Genomic DNA, 17159 nt, shown 5'->3' with positions numbered 1-17159 from the left:
TCCTTAAATATCATTATATACTAGGGCTGTGTATCGGCCTGATAAGATACATATCACAATAGAAGGATAGCGATTCAATTTTTAAAATCTGTTCAAATGTATTGGTGTTTCAATACAAAGACACATTGATAATGTCTGAACAAAAAAATAACGTATACTTTTCATGTAATCAAAATAGCAAGATCTCATGACAGAGTAGGTAATTGCTATCTAGTGGGCGGGGTTCAAACAACACAAAATAAACCACTGTGGCATAAAATTTACATTAAAAATTGAAGCCTTTTTACAAAGACTTTGTCAGTAGTAAAGCAGTACTGGAACAGATGGTGTTACTGGATTCTCTACTGCAGCATTTAAACACAGAAACACAGTACATTCACACTTTCATCATAATATCTAGAAAAAGACACAAACACAGAGAACCTGTAACTAATAAAAGTACAAGTCTTTTCTTTAGAGAAATTAAAGATGAAGCTGGAGAGTAGTGAGTGCTGTTTCCTACACCTTAAAAAGAGTCTGGAGAAAACGGGTACAGGAAGACGTCTGGCTGACCCACATGGCAACAGTGCCTTTATCTCAGCAGCTGAACATTGGACTAAGCTTCAGTTAGAGCGGTAAAGAAAAGAATTAGAGGTCTCACAGGTGAAGTGCAGTAAAAAACATCATTAATAAGATAAAAAAGGAGCATGTCTGGGCCATACAGTACTGGTAGTACTGCTCAAACAGCTAAAACTTTTCATCGGTAGTGTACAATATTTAGAATTTGTAGTCAGCACAGTATCCCTATACATTATTATACACAAACCCTTAGCTATACATCCCTAAATTCTATTTTCACAAACACTAGGCATGCAATGTCAATGTAAACTGAAAGCACATTGCTTAATTGCAGAAGATACACTGAAGACAAAGCAATGCTATTTTTTAACCAAAAAAAAAAAAAAAAAAAAAAAAAAATTATATATATATATATATATATATATATATATATATATACACACACACACACACACACACACACACACACACACACACACACACACACACACACACACAAACACACACACACACATTAACATTTACATATTAATCATTTTGTTTGTTTTCAGTACAGGTACAAGCTCTTCAAACTTCATCCACATTTGTCATATTGCTTGGAACTAAATTACTTATCAATGTTTTACTATTTTATGGGTCAAAATTATAATGTCCTAACTTTTGGGTGTCGCTGTGGTCTATGATTAGCAGCTCTGCTAGGAGGCTAAATTGTCTGTTGTTTTGAGACAAGCATTTACGCTGTCAGTTTACAGGTTCTTAAGTCCATCACCCAAAGATGTAAATATTGCTTTTAAATGTGAAGTGGCAAATATGAGTACACTGTTCACATTAAGCAGCCATTTTCATACAACTACTCCTGCAACGCAGCACATTCACAGTTTTCCTTTCTGTTGATGTAGATAGTAATGTTGGCTAAGGAATTATTCACTCTAGAGTGTGAGCAATCAGCTGTTCCAGAGCATTGTGACTAAATACTAAGGAATACCTTGTTTTTGCTAAAAGACAAGATTCTTTACTTTGTTATTTGTTCTTATGCTTTGTATTTCATGGAGAGTTTCTGCTACATACCGATTAAATAAAAATATTTATTTACAAAATAATAAAAATCGTCCAAATTTAATGAAACGCCATAAACACACAAACACAATAATTGACAAAACATGATATGGGACATCACAATGCCCAACTCAGTCTTCATATCTTAACACACCCGATAAGAGCAAATGAGTAATATAAAAAAAAAAAAAAAAAAAAAACAACAACATGAACAAACATTAATTTTATGTTTTACAAGAACCTTTGCGATGTAATATCCAACAAGACTGTCAGACTGCATGCCTCACTGTGAAACAATTAGGAACCATTGTTTAACAGAGGCAAATAAATTGACAGTACTACATTAAATTTAAGCCAGGAATGCATCGATACCACCGTTTCCCCATCCGATACAGATACCAGAATTCCAACCATCTGCCGAAATGATACTATACAGATACTTATTTATGTATTTCTCGCACTATAATGTGCACTTAAAATACTTAAATTTTCCAAAAAATGCCAGGTTGTAAGGAGCAGTAAAGCCGCTCTGCTAAAGTACAGCGTTATAAATGAGTTTCAGTGAGGTTTCTCCAGCACCGAGGCTGGAGCAGTATTAGCATTAGCCACAGCCCTAGCTCTTTCACCGTTTAAAGGTCAGTGTTTTGGACTGTAGTCTGTGTGTTTACCGTGTAAAAACAAGCTACGTGGGACAAACCGCTAGCTGATAGCGCCCTGTCTTACCGGAACACTCTGGGTTCCTCAAGTGGAGTGCTGTCGGACAGCATTTATTAGTGCTAAGCGCTGCTGCTTTCCACGGCTAGCACTGCTGCTATTCGTGCTGTTGAAAATATTGAAAATCTAAGCTTACTGTAAATAAACTAAAGCGACTTACCAAAATACGCAGTTTTCAGGAGAGAAGTCTGTGCAGATTACTGTACGACACCCTTTTTCCTTACTATTGTCCCTTAAAATGCGCCTTATAATCCAGTGCACTTTACAGTCAGTAAAATACAGTACTTAAGTGCTTATCCTGATATAAACAGCGTTAATTTTTTATATATTTTTTTAAAAGATAAAGACAGTATTCTCTATTCCAAATACGATATAAGATTAATGGTTGAGTAACTGCACATTTGAAAAGTTAAAGAAAATTAAATATATACTAATTAATCGCATTATGCAGTAACATACAAGTAAGCATAATACCACCACAACACTTACATGCTACTTCATTCAAAAATCATGCGCATCAGTAACTGCTTCAGGGTATCAGTGTTCTCTATTGCCGATAACGATACTGTACTATACTGTACTAGTGCAACAACATCTAAAGCCATATCGCCACCACAGAAAGCCACTGAAGATCATATGACCTGAAATCTAAAAAGAGAAAGGCAGACTTTATTTAGATAAACAAATGCTAAGGTCTAGTTGCCTTAGCTAAAGCTACTACAGGCTCTACGAATGGTATGTCTGTGGAACGTTCCCTTTAGTTGTTATATAAGTGTATGGAAATACACATTGTTCAACAAGTATAGTTCACATTACATCGGAAATCGTAGACTAATCTGGCTGCTCTCCCAAAACACATTTTGTCATGAGAACCTGCAAAAACTAGCAATGCCATGCCATAAAATTTACTTTACGAGCCTTAAGCTATATACCATATTTGCACTACTGTTATACGTGTTGTATTTATACTGTCATTCCATTCACCATCAATATTTAACTATTGTCTTCCGTCTTACATATGTCTATTGTGTTCTTGTTGTATTGTACATATAGTGTCTCCCACTCTTTTATGTTATATATCTTATTTCTTTTTATTTATATTTATATATCTTATTTCACCCCACCACTACTGCACCTTGTTTCTGTCTCATGTATGTTATTCTCTGTATGTCCTGTACATATGCAGTATTGACAATAAAACTACTTGACTTGAGAGAACCTCTAGAGAGGAGAATACTCACTTGAGTCCAAAATGAAAGGATTCATAGGGAGCAACTGAGCAAAATCAGAGTTATAAATATACAAAAAATTCTGATTATTTTCACAAAGTATGTACTCATTTCCTTAACACAGAACAATATCAAATGTTGCAGTACCAAAGACACTTTTTACCATGCTCTGCCTGTAACTCCAGCATCAGCTTAGCCAAACAGCAATGCTAGCATCTGCCTAAAACCGGTTTGCTGTACAAAAATGAAAACATACAGAATTTTTGCAGCCTTTTTAGATAAATACTTTAATCAACTTTCTAATATTAAATGAAAATCCTGGACACATACTTAGATATAATTCACCCATTCACCCAATTCATACAGGACCCCCTTGCAGGTTTCTTCTAGCAGTTTGCAGTCATTTTCAGATATAACGGGGGAAACAGGAAGAGTGAAGCTCTCCATAAATCGGCTCCGCCCAGCAAGAAAAAAACATAGTTTGGACATGTGGTTCTCTTTCCATGTGATCCGATTGGCTGTAGGTAGAATTTCAGTCGTCGACTGATCTAAATATTAAACCTGCTAGATATTTGCCTGTGGCTGTGACACCCACATTCTCTAATAGCTGCTTGGCCACAAGTTTAGCTGACGCCTTTGATGGATATGTCTTTTCATGTCTTTTTTCTAAAATGTAAATCTCTAGTACTTGGTTTTCATCCTACAGATAAGGCACGGATATCTTATACTTATACTGCTATTAATAGAACTGTAAAATCTGTATAATTAGATATTCCTTCACGTCTTTGTCATTTAAAATGCCAAACAAAATAATATTTATAAATAACATTTTAATTATGATTAATTTACTTTTATTACTAAATGTTCTTGTGTTATTATTCTAAAAATAAATAAATCAATTTTAATAAAAATAAACATCACATAAGCCACTCTGGAAATACATTCCTGAATCCAGCTTCATATTTACATTATACAAATTCCGCATTACACTGAAACCAGTTCCAGACCTTACATTGTCAACCAGCTTATGAAACCCTAAGTTAACCCATCAGTCTACGGGAACCTGGAAAAAGGAATGCATACAGTCTATTCTAGCCCTGTACAGCTTGTATTCTACAATTTGAAAACAGACGGGGTACGGGGTAGTACATTTAGAAAAACTGATTGCAAGAGTGATGAGTGTTGCTGAACACTTTATTTCTAATAGTTCAGAGACAATGAACAAAAAAATTGGGGAAAAAAACAAAACAAAACCAAAACACTTTAAGGCTGGACCAAAACAAGATTGAAATTTAAAACAGCTGAAGTAGCTCAGCAGCAACAAGCAAGAACCACACTAAACCAAGGCTTGAAAAACTAACAGAACAAACTAAATTAATCAAATATGGAAATAAATTAACTGAACAAGAGAACAAAAGAAGCTCAAGTACTAATAGTTGAAACCAATAGTGGAAAAGCCAATCCAGAACACAGGAGGCATACAGCATACAGATGCTGAACATACTGGAGCAACAGGGAAAGAAAGCCCTTCCAGATAACGAAAAAAAAAAGTCTAGAGTGTCTAAAGGCTCTGAAGGAAATATCAGCATGGTAAGTTTCTTGGAGGAATTAACTAATTCCCATTTGGATACTCCCCAGTGAATTCCACAAAGAGAGGGCACACCAAAAGCTAACCCCAAGACCAACAGATGAATAAAAACCAAGTTGAGAAAAGACAATTATGGCCAAGTTCCTGAGCAGTTCCTGAGCAGATAAAGGTGGCTCTCATTTGGAAAAAAAAAAAAAAAAGAAATGGCTTCATAGGGCAGGGTCATAAATTCAATAGAGACCATGATTATACACCTGAAATCCTAATGGAGCACAGAAGCAAAGAAAGAATTGAGCAAAAAACATTCAGGCAGTTTCACAAACAGAGATTTTGCCTAGTCTTGGACTACACAGCATTTTGTACGGTGGTTTTCCATTGAAAGGAATGTGTATTCTAGAACAAGGCTTGGAATGAAAGCGCACAACTCAGTGAAGGAAGCAACAAGGAACATGGCTGCAAAAGACCTGTCAAACCACCAAAATGTTTAATGAAACAAACTGGATGCAATGAACGCAGCAGTAAACTGTAGAACAGAAACTGATATGTGGAGAAAACTGTAAGGACACAAGGATACAACAAAGGGCCTCAACCCTTCAAATTAACCCCTTTGAAATATGGTTAATGAAAAGGATCACCAGCCAAGATGGGCTTTAAAATTTGTTTTTGAGAATTATTACTACTAAAAGAGTAGCCTTAAAGACTTTTTGTTGTCTTTAAAGGGAATCTCTGTGATGGACAACTGTCAAAACAGAAATGGTTGGGACATGAAACATGGTAAAAAAAAAAATTCTGGAGATCACAAAAGTTGAGGGCTCTCTCCATTAAAGAGAAAAAGAGGCTTTCCTTTCAGAGCTCTGCAAATATCTGAGCTCCAAGGACTACTATGAATGGACCACAGTGGAAGTCAGCAAGCGCTTGATTGCAAGTGGTTGCTGCAGTTCCTTGTGGTTAAAATTAGACTGTTTTCTGTGGTCCCTTTGTTTAGTTTACTTCACAGTTAATGAATATAAAAAGAGAGCTAGCAGTTTTAAGTTCAGTTATGAAAGACTGTTTCGAAATAGTAGGAGATATAATGGAGGGAAGTAGGTCAGATCAAATTAAAATATCATCCATGTCTTCAATCCAGTAAAACATGCTACAATTCTCACAAATTTGAAAAGAATCGAGTTCATATAGCTTTTCTACATAGGGCATGTATTAAAAAATAAACAATAATAATAAAAAAAACCAAAGGTTTAGTTTTAAATATGACGCTCACATCGTACAGTCCAGGCCACAAACAATCACAAAGTAAGCAACAATCATTGTCCATTAAAAAGTTAAATATGACCACATCTAAGTAATTCTAATATATTGTAAGTCGCTTTGGACAAAAAGCGTCTGCCAAATGTAATGTAATGTATTGTAAACTAATATGAGAACACTTGCCTGCCGGGAGGGGGTTTAAAATAATAAACACAACACAAAAAAAATGAACAGTTTCAAATACCCAAAGACTTTTTTGCCATTAACATAAACTAAAATAAAAGCCTGCATTTCTATGACCATGTGACAGCGTGATAAAGTCCATTATTAATCTGAGCCCATTCTGCAACACATGTAGACAGGATGATGTCTTGTGGATTGGTAATTTAAATTTGATAGTAGGGATGTCCCCAATCCTACCAGATGATCGGAAATCGGGCCCGATCACAATTTTTAAAGGATCGGAATCGTGTGAAAAATCTGGATTGCTGATTTATCATGTGTATGAGTGGGTGTATCGTTCAGACAGTGCAAGTGTTAGTGAGCTGGTGTGTGTGTTGTATATACTGGATGTAGCGGCATTTATTTTCTCTATTAAAAGCTCTCTTAGCAACTTAGCAACTCATCACATTACATTTAAAAAGCATCAAAGCCAGGCCTAAACCACACTACACTATTATTAATGTCTCTTCGCATCAACACAGGTAACTACCAGCCTTTAAAATATGACATGAATCATAATTTTAATATTGTGGTGGTACAATACATTTTTATACGACTGGCACCATTAATATAAAAAGAATGAAAATGTGCCAATCTAACCTTTTATGTTATTTAAATTTAAATAGCCATTATTAAAAGCTTAAAATCTGGTAGGCCACTTGGTTTACATATGTGCGCACTGTTTATATAATGTTTTTTTTTTTTTTTTTTTTTTTACTTGAAAAAATATTTCTTTTTTCTGTATTGCCATCCCTTGCCTTAAGTGTGCAGAGCAGGGGGTGGCAGTATCAGGATATGAAGACAGAGGTTAGTGCAAAAACTCTTCAATTGGGTACAGCGTGTTGTAGTGCCTTGCTATATGACGATAAATATCGTGGGATGATAGAAAAGTGTCTATCGTGGTATTTACCTTCTATCGTCCCTATCGTTTCTACAGTAATTTCATCAATTATTAATGCAAATATATGAAGTAGGCCATGATGAAATGTATCAGCATGGTCACTTTGCAAAAACTATATTTATATAAGTGATAATAAAATAATCTTCGCAAAAAAAGCTTAATAATGTGGTTTTGTGACAAAAGGCTGCTTTACGTTATTTGAAGGACACGCACGGACATCGGTTTTCGACATGCTTTACGTTTACATTATTAAACTCACGAGAGCTGAACAATGGAGACGTATTGTTCTTTTGAAAAAAATAGCTACTGCATCTACCTCATCTGTTTTCATTTGATACATATATATTGCTGCACTAAAAGGTAGTAATTCTCATTTGTGAAAGTTTGGTTTAATGTAACTTTGAAATAAAGTTAAAAAAAAGGGATTGCATTTATATTATTTTGTCATATTTTTCGAAGAATAACTGAAAACATACTTAAATGTGATAAATCATGATTTATATCGTAATCCATATCGTGATATATGATTTTTCCCATATCGCCCAGCACTAGCGTGTTGTGCTCAAGTTTAAAACTTGAGCATGAGCCTGTACATCAGACGCAGCTCTGATTTCACTGCCAGTAGCTTAGTGTGTTGCGTTCTGACAGCAAAATCTTCCTGTGAACCCCATATCAATCAGAGTGTTTCTTAATGATCAACAGTTCACCACATCTCTGAACGGACAGAATTAAGAAACCAGCTCTGACTGAGCTTTACTCTGGAGGAGACAAACTGCCAGTCCTTTGACCCCCATACAGCACACAGACAGAATCATATTTCTACATTAACCTACTCTCTCTCACATGCTGCTGACAGTCTTCACTGATGATAGTCTCAATAAATGATCGATGAATTAACAATGATGTCAGGCTTAATTTAAAGGCAATCTAAAGCATTTTATTTATGAGAATGCACCTGGACTCTAAATACTCCAACGAGCTTTAAAATCATTGGCTTTTCAAAGAGAACAACATACATTTATATAAATTTAGCAGCTTTTTTGTACACCCTTTGGTGAAGGTGCTCTAGAGACAGTTAACTGTAAGATACAAATATACCTTTAACCCTCGGCTTGATTTTTTGCATTTATAGAATACAATATCCCCAAACCAATAAACCTACAGCTAAATGTTAGTAGTTTACGGTTACTGACCGAAGAAGGAGCAAGCTAGTTTGCTGGTAGGGATTTAAATCGATCTTCATTTGAATTAGCCGATATCGATTCACATAAACCCGATCTTTAGAATTAGCCCATTTTACCAAAATATGCATACAGTTTTAACAACTCGCAAGACTACCCTAGCGAGCACCGCCCTCGGGCCGGGGTAAGCTGGAGCACGAGAAATGGTCCGCAGTATTCGGCACTGCCAGGGGTTTCTGCACAAACGTAAGTAATTTTCTTCTGTATTTCCACTCACTCACTACTTAACACTCTTGTGTTTATCAAAGTATTACATTTAATACTGTTTTAAGTTGTTTTCCAGTGTTGTTTCACCTGTACTTTATTTAAAGTAAGACCTGACCGGCTGAATCCAGCATTAGCTTAGCGGGTTAGCCAAATCACCGGTTAAGCTTATCCCCCTTTAGCCAGGTTTACTAGCCTTACACGCGGCCGGCGCCCTAAACTACCCGCCGCCAGTGCGAAGCAGCATCAGGCGGCCGTAAAGTGTAACAGATTTAAAGGTTAGACGGAATAACTGTAAATTTAACCTGTACCTGTGTGATTTAATGTGTTAATAGTGGAATTATGATCGTGTTTATCTATAAAGCGCTGTTACTAATTCAGATTATTTTGTCCCCAGGGAACACAAGCTCTTATAACGGGAGAAGAGCTCCACTCAGTCTGGCTGTTTTTTCCTTTGAATTTTGAAGTTTACATTACTCATTTTGCTTGTTGTGTTTTTATTATCACTGTGCTTGTTATAGTATCACATTTGAACTAGTAGGTATGAGTAAATTTCAAACTTTTATTCGCAAATAAATATAAAGCATGTTATGTTTTTGTTTTATGTACAACGATGGCTTTCGAAGCCTCATTCACGTTCTGGAAGCACAATATGTTTTACCCAAACATAATATTTGAGTAAAGTGGCCATTCCAAACCTGTATAGAGATGTGAAGCATGGTGTCGCAATTAACTAAGCTACACTAAATGACATTGAAAAAAAAGATTGTTTGTGTTAGGTCAATAGCAACAGCTAATGCTCTTAGCTTACTCTGAGACTGAAGCTGTGGGTGTAAGATGTGGAACTGGAATCCAGGTCGGTAGAGTTTCTCATTCTAACATTATAATCGGTTTATGGTCTAGCACAAACTCTGCATGTGATTGTCAATATCAGACTTGATACAAATATTGGATTGGACTCTTATTTTTAAATTATGAGAAACAGGCAAAAGCCTAAGCTCAGAGAATCTGTTAACCCGTTCTGTGGTGTGCTCACTCTTGTGTCTTAAGGTGTCACCCAATCAACAAAAAGGCTGAGGTAAAGCATGTATTTTGTGAATAGGAATGTTTCTATTGCCACATAATTGTCATTATATCGTCACATCGCACAGCATCTACTAATAAGAGATTATTTTAGGGAATGACTAATCCGGCACAACCTTTTCTTGATCAAATTTACTAAACGCCTGATTATCAGTGTTATTGTATTACTTGTATCAGGACAGAAACAGTATAGTGCAATATAGACTTAGATTGTCATCTATTCTTTTGCTGCTAATTAAGGATGTCCAAGGCCTAAAAATGTTCAGCCATTCAGATGCATAACAATAAATAAATAAATACATAAAAACAATTGTGGTTTCAATAAGAATGTACTTAAATGTCACTTCAAAATAAAGGTGTTTAAAATAGTTGACAGATGCAATAGAACAACCACTTTTTGTTCCACACTAAAGCCTTTTAGTAATACAGGTGTGTGACAGTAAAATAACAATTTAAAAAAAACATCAAGTAAAGTGTAAAAAAAAAAAATCTCTTTATAGAACAATTTATAACTTTTCAATAACATATGATTTAAATAGAGTGATAACAGCCTGTCTACACTACTGAGTTCACTATTTGAATTTTTTCTCAACAAAATTGGAGTGAGAAAGAAATTAGTGTTTCATGTTGTCACAAAATATAATAATTGGACTAAAGGTGGGAGACCTGGAAAAAAGGTGTAATCTGGGGATGTGCTATCGTATCATACACAATATAAGAAAAGAAACCAAAAGAAATAACCCCATATTGAGAATATAGCGGCCCAATATTAAACATCAGTACTTAAAATAGACTTCAATTCAGTTCATTCAGCATATGCCAAAACTCTAACCAAAATATGTTACTGCGGGATTGATACTTAAGCACAGGGATTTTTTTCTGTATACAACTAGATAAAAAAAAATTCAAATGTATCTGCATCTATGCTGCTGCATAACATACTAATAAAACTAGGAGCACGACCTACAGCAATTTCTTAACTATTCAAGTTCTCCTACTTGCTTTACAATCATTTACTGCATTTCTGCACCCCTATTGATTAATGTTACATACAATTTAGAAATGCTTGCTGAAAGGCTAAGAACTGGTTTCTATTGCTGCTCTAATAGTACAAGTTACTAGCCATTTTGGCCAAGGCATCAGATTTCAGATTACACACATTTATGGCTTTTTGGGATTATTCATGTTGAGAACCAAAAACTTTGACAGCAGTTATTGCAACAATAAATCAGAACAAGTTCCAATGTTCCAATAATTATTGACGTGATTACTGTGTTCATATAATAATTAGGCCAAGCAATTGTCATGCTTCACAACCTTTATAAATGTATTTTAAAAAAGTGGATAACCCTCTATAGAACTTCCAAAAATATACATAAACTATTTGTTCAAGAAAAATATATAAAACATATAGAACATATTTCTAATAAATTGGTTCATGATGCATGTTTGGCATTTTTTTAATACAGTAAAATAACACATACTTGTAATTAAATTTTGTGAAACAAAACAAATAAATAGTCAAAGCACGCTAAATATGTGTCTATACTAATCAATCTTTAATTAATTAGAAACTAAAAGAATCCCTACGTAACATTTGGCAACAAATTTAGATTTTACATTATGTACACAATAAACTCTAAAACTTAAAATTCACCTTACAGTATGGCAAAATATCATTACGGCTGATTTATTTGGCATCTAAATACAGTCAACATAAATAAAACTAGAAATTGGTAAAACAACTTCAAATTATGCAGTAACGTGATCAGCTGTGATTTAAGGTTAGTACCACTTTACTAAAAGCACCATGTAAGCTTACAGAGCAGCCATAATAACTATCTAACTTCTAACCTATGGATTTACCCTCTGTTTGAGTGATCAGACAGATCATTCTAATCAAATGTATTTCGTAGGTTTATTCAACTCACATACTGAACTACTGTTTCATTTGAATAAGTGAAATTAAATGACTAGTCATTTTAGGTAAACAAGTAATTAAAAAATCTAAACCTTTATATATTAAACTGCATTAGGCTAAAAGCATTAGGCTTTTTTCAGAACAATTGAATGGGTTCAGGTAACTATCTGAAGTGTTAAAGGCCAGAGCACACTTAGGATACCAAACATTCAGCAACAAACTAACATTTGGTGTATCGTACTAGTGTGTTTGTTGTGCAAATCTAGAAAGTTATTTTCATTCACTGTAGTTTACAGATTTATTACGTTTTCTTTTGCAAATGTTCAAAAAAATCTGTAAAATATAAAGTAAAGATTTTGCCACGTGCCAATGTTTGTTTATTGTGGTCTAGCTTACTATTAACTGCTATATGACAGAATCGAAAACAAATAGGCTTCTTTTACCTGTCTTCGAGAAAAAAATACTATACAATGAAACTGAAACAAAGCTATACACTGTGGGAGAGCCATATATTATATCGTACGCAATAATAGCACCAACATTTTTGGATATCGAGATCGATATAAATTATACCCTGAAATATCGTGCCATATCACCCACCCCTAGTTATCACATCAGGGTATCATTTTGCTGTTTTTAGCAAAAGAAAAATTCGCACTGTTCTCATTTCCCATTATATGTCTACTAGAGACAGATTATATCTGTCCAGTATCATTTATTTTACTTTAATCCAGGATATATGGAGATATTTGGAGTGCGTTGTTATTAGTATCATTACATTCTGGATCCTTGACAATCAAAATCTTGCATTCTTTTTGTATTCTTTTTAATATCTCAGTTAGGAGTGTGTAGTATATTCTTGAAATACTTGAATTCAGTGTTTTGTCATATAGCCATTATTACAAAAATACCATGAAATATAGTGATAGTATTTTAGGGCCTATATCTCCTACCCCTATTACACACCCATCCTAGATGTATAAACTCTGTTCATTATTATTATTATTTTTATTATTATCATCATTCACTAAGAGATGTGTTAACCACTGAGCAGTAAAACCAGAGAGGTGAAGAGGAGCTGCAGTGTGAAAAATAAACAGATAAACAGGCTAACATTACTTGCTCCAAATTACAGACATATTTATGTTGAAACCTGTCAAAAAGTTAGCAGCAGCTACGGTAACAACAAATAAGAACAAATTCCAATGATTAAATAATTATTGATGAAATCACTGTTTTCATATAATGTGGCCTAGTCATCTTTATGCATACCAATCCTGATAAAGCAAAAATAAAGAGTTACTAAATAAAGGTTGTTTTTTTATGTGGATAACTACAAACAAAATCAACCAATAAAAAACAACGTCATATCGTATTGTTTGTAATATCGGCAACATTTTTGACAATAAAACAGCTGATATGCAATAACTATATACACAAACTGTACTGTTTTGTGGCATATTTTTGTTCTTTATTATTATTACTCTATTATTTTATACCAATTTACTGTTTTTACAATCGTGTATGTTAGAAATTCTTATCATTATACCAAAAACACTAATATTTATTTTGCTGCGTTAGTATATTCTTGAAATTATTTCTTTAAAAGTCAATATTTTGATTTTGTCATATCGCCCTTTCCTTATCGCAAAAATACTGTCATTTTAGGGCCATATTGCTCACTCTATTGTACTCTGTTAAATTATATGTATGTGTTAGTGAAACATTTTCATAAACATAAACTGGTCAATGCTTGCATTATTTGGAGGTGGTTTAGTACAGCAACAACTTAGACATGTAAGTACATTATGTCAAACCGTAAAAACTAGTCAAAGCAAGCCAAATTTTCACCCATACCAATCAAAACCAGAATTATAAATGTATACGAAATTAAAGGATTTCCTTACTTTAGGATTGGCAACAAAAATGTATTTTACATTATAGCTACACAACAAGTCAGGCAGGAAAGTTGACAAAGCTACACACCCATCCAAGATGAAACTCTCCCCTTAGTATTATTGTTAATATTGCTAATAAATAAGTGTTAACCACTGAGCAGTAGGAACAGAGATGTGAAGAGGAGCTGCAGTGTGAAAAAAAAAAAACACAGATAAACATGCTGAACATTACTATTTTAGTTAGATACGAATATTTGGGGCCACACACACACACACACATTTTTTTAACATGATATTACAGAAACAACCCAGAGGACAGTTTACAACTGCTCATTTTGACACGATCCGTTAGGCTCTGATGCAACTCTCTGCTTTTTGAGGGTTAATTCGCTTCACATCGGTCAGCAGCAAATGGCTATTTTCACGTTATGGCGCCGTGTGTTTGGCTCTGTTTTCGACATCAACACGACTTCCGCTCAAACGGAAATACACTACCGGTAGGCCTCCGCGTACAGCTAGCTTATACAAAACACCACAGATTCGGTAAACGGCCCAGAAATACAGTTTAATAGCGCGACCGGAGCTAGCAGGCCTCACACACTGAATAACTAGCTACAGTTTGAATAGCTGGGTTAACTAACTCACAGACAGGCAGGCCTGAAGGCTGCGGAGGGTTCCAGTTAGTTAGCTAAATGCCCTGAGCGAGATAACTAACTACAGTTCTACAGATCCAGAGCGATACTTCCACATTACCAGTTCAACAAGAACACAAGAAGAACACACCCACATGCCGATACATGTCGCACATGTCGCTGTGGGATCGAGTCCTACACAATTCAACAACCTCTCCAAATCAAACCAACATTACTGGGTTAACTTATTACTATTACTCTGCTGCACAACACCTACAGAGGTAACTAGGTAGGAAATAGGTAGATTCTCTACCTTCTGACGTTTCAACATCAGATTTGTAAACAACTAAGCTAGCCAGCTTGGCTAACCTGGTTCTGTACGATTAAATATATAGCAACCGCTAACTACAGTTTTTAGACACCAAATCTAGATAACAAAGTGTTTCATTTTCATCGCGCAGCCAGTCAGTGTTTGGCCTAAAACAGCAGCAAAAAAACCTAAAACAAGTATCTTAAGTTAGCTAACGTAGCGTTAACAGTCACTGGCCTTAGAAAACCAGCCGTTTCCCATTTTAGAAACTTACCTAAAAGTAGCAGCCTGTGCGTGGCTCTGTAGATCTGCTTGTCTTTCTGAAGTTGCTTCTCGATCTTCTTGTTCGCTTCTCTTTGCGCCTTCTCTTCATTACGCTGATCTTCGGTCTTACTGTTTCCCAAGCAGCCCATCTTCCCGCGAAAGAAAGGTTCAAGGGGGGGCGAGGAGATATCGGAAAATAAATAGATAAAATGAGCTATTCTAGATTCGTTTGATCCACGAAATGGTTGGAACTGTCGGCGACATGTAGGCTATACATTTTCCAAGTCGTCCCGGTGCAGCCTAGCTAACGTTAGTTAGTAACCTACTAGCTACCTCCGCTGTTATTTCAGCGATGACATTGATGTGTAGCTAATAAGTTCATTATACGCGTTTTCATAGCTCTGGGTGAAATGAGGGGGGTACCCTAGCGTTATATATATATTTTATGTACATAAATATATATATATATATTTGTTTTTAATAACAGCGATTCCTCTTAAAGCTCTGTCTGGGTTGGTCTTCGCTTCTTGCGAGCTAAAGTTTGTCCTAGACGAAGATGAAGGTTATTATCCATCCATACATTGATCACTTGAGGCCTCCACCCTCAACTTTCCAATAGCGAGCAGAAGCGAAGGATAATTTCATGTCACGAAGAGAAGGAGGAGGAGGAGGATTCGGCCTAGCTAGCTAGTTAGCTAACGTTAGTTAGCGTTAGCTACGTGCTGCTGGAGCATCCGAATGGAAGAACCGCCCGTTTTTATTTAGCTAGCTAGCTAGCTAGCTGGGTTAGCTAGCTATTATTACCGTCCGTCGCTGGGCGAAACGGAGACGGGCTGCTGTTCGATTCTGAGCAGTTCAACCCCGACAAGGCCGTGTTTTGCTCCTCGTTTCCTAGTCGCAGCCCCGTTCCACGCAGAGGCGGCCCAAGCTTAGCTTAGCTTAGCCTAGCCTAGCTATCTAGGGTTAGTTAGGTAGCTAGTAACGCTAACTAGACAAGCGAAAATGATTTAAACTACACGAACCGAGCGCGTATCCTTCTCTCGCTGTTCATTCCAGCCCCAAACGGCGAGGAATTCCACGAAAAGGTCACCTAATTTGCACTACGGCTCCGTGTACGTCGTTGGGCGTCGGGGAAATAATTCAGTTTTTCCTCCTCTCGTCGTTTCTGTGATGGCTGCTGCTCCGCTGCCGCCGCTGCCTCTGCTGCTCTATGCTGATTTTCCCCCAATCCAGAGGGCCTTCTCGGGCTTCTCCTCTTCAGATTCAGTACATGCACACGTCCTTTCGCGTCGGAAAAAGCCTCTTTGCCCGAGCCGATAATAAATAGCCCGAAAAAGGCGGCTGCTATTCTCTGACTGCGCTAAAACGGCAAAACGACGCCAATCTTGCGGCTTCCCCCCATATTCTCACCGCTTAACCGCCTCGTCCACTGACAGCCTCAGCTTTGTGTTCTTTCAGGGATTCGGAGTGGCCGTCGCGCTCGTGCACGTGCACGAAGACGGGCGAGCAGAAGAGGAGAACGGCGTTCGTCACATTCCTCCACTCCCGCCGCGGAGGTCCCTCGGCGAGCGGGCTGACTGATAGGCGAGCTCGGCGGAACGGCTGTGTATTTTCTACGCTATTCTCCCCGCTCTCTTTTTTCCTCCAGGAGAGCAGGGCAGTGAGGATAGCCAGCGCTGAAGAGGTGGGGTGGGGCAAACAGCTCTCGCTGAACCCTGGGAACGGACCGAATCACATGATTACTTCAGAACGTCAGCGTTCTGAAATTCTGCGGAGAAAGGCGCCCTCCTCGAGGCCAGGCAAGAAACACGGGGGGATGAGTGATGAACAGTGTGTGTGTATGAGAGAGAGAGAGAGTGTGTGTGTGGAGTAATCCCAGTAGACAGTGGTGTTTTTGTGGGGATTGTTAAATCCAACAGCCTTGCTTGACATAGAAAGATTCATTGAGTGGTGTGTGTGTGTGTGTGTGTGTGTGTGTGTGTATGTGTGCAATTTAATTTGCATTTTTGGCAAGGGTAAAGAAATAAATAGCAGGCATTAATTATATTAAAACAGTTTATTTATTTTTTCCTCTTATAATAATAATAATGATA

The 17159-nt window shown here is 36.5% G+C and overlaps 1 protein-coding gene across 1 annotated transcript in view; it reads right to left on the bottom strand.

Annotated features, from left to right (window-relative positions):
- LOC125806038 (guanine nucleotide-binding protein G(s) subunit alpha) overlaps window positions 1-16869 on the bottom strand; it is a 34057-nt gene extending 17188 nt beyond the window's left edge. The window contains exon 1 of the mRNA XM_049485508.1: window positions 15077-16869. Within this exon, the coding sequence (XP_049341465.1) occupies window positions 15077-15215 (139 nt within the window). The 5' untranslated portion in view covers window positions 15216-16869. The remainder of the gene's footprint in view (window positions 1-15076) is intronic.
- Window positions 16870-17159: the final 290 nt, after the last annotated feature.

This window comes from Astyanax mexicanus, chromosome 12 (genome assembly GCF_023375975.1).
Source record: "Astyanax mexicanus isolate ESR-SI-001 chromosome 12, AstMex3_surface, whole genome shotgun sequence".
Lineage (NCBI taxonomy): Eukaryota > Metazoa > Chordata > Actinopteri > Characiformes > Acestrorhamphidae > Astyanax > Astyanax mexicanus.
This window is presented reverse-complemented; position numbering and strand designations above follow the sequence as displayed.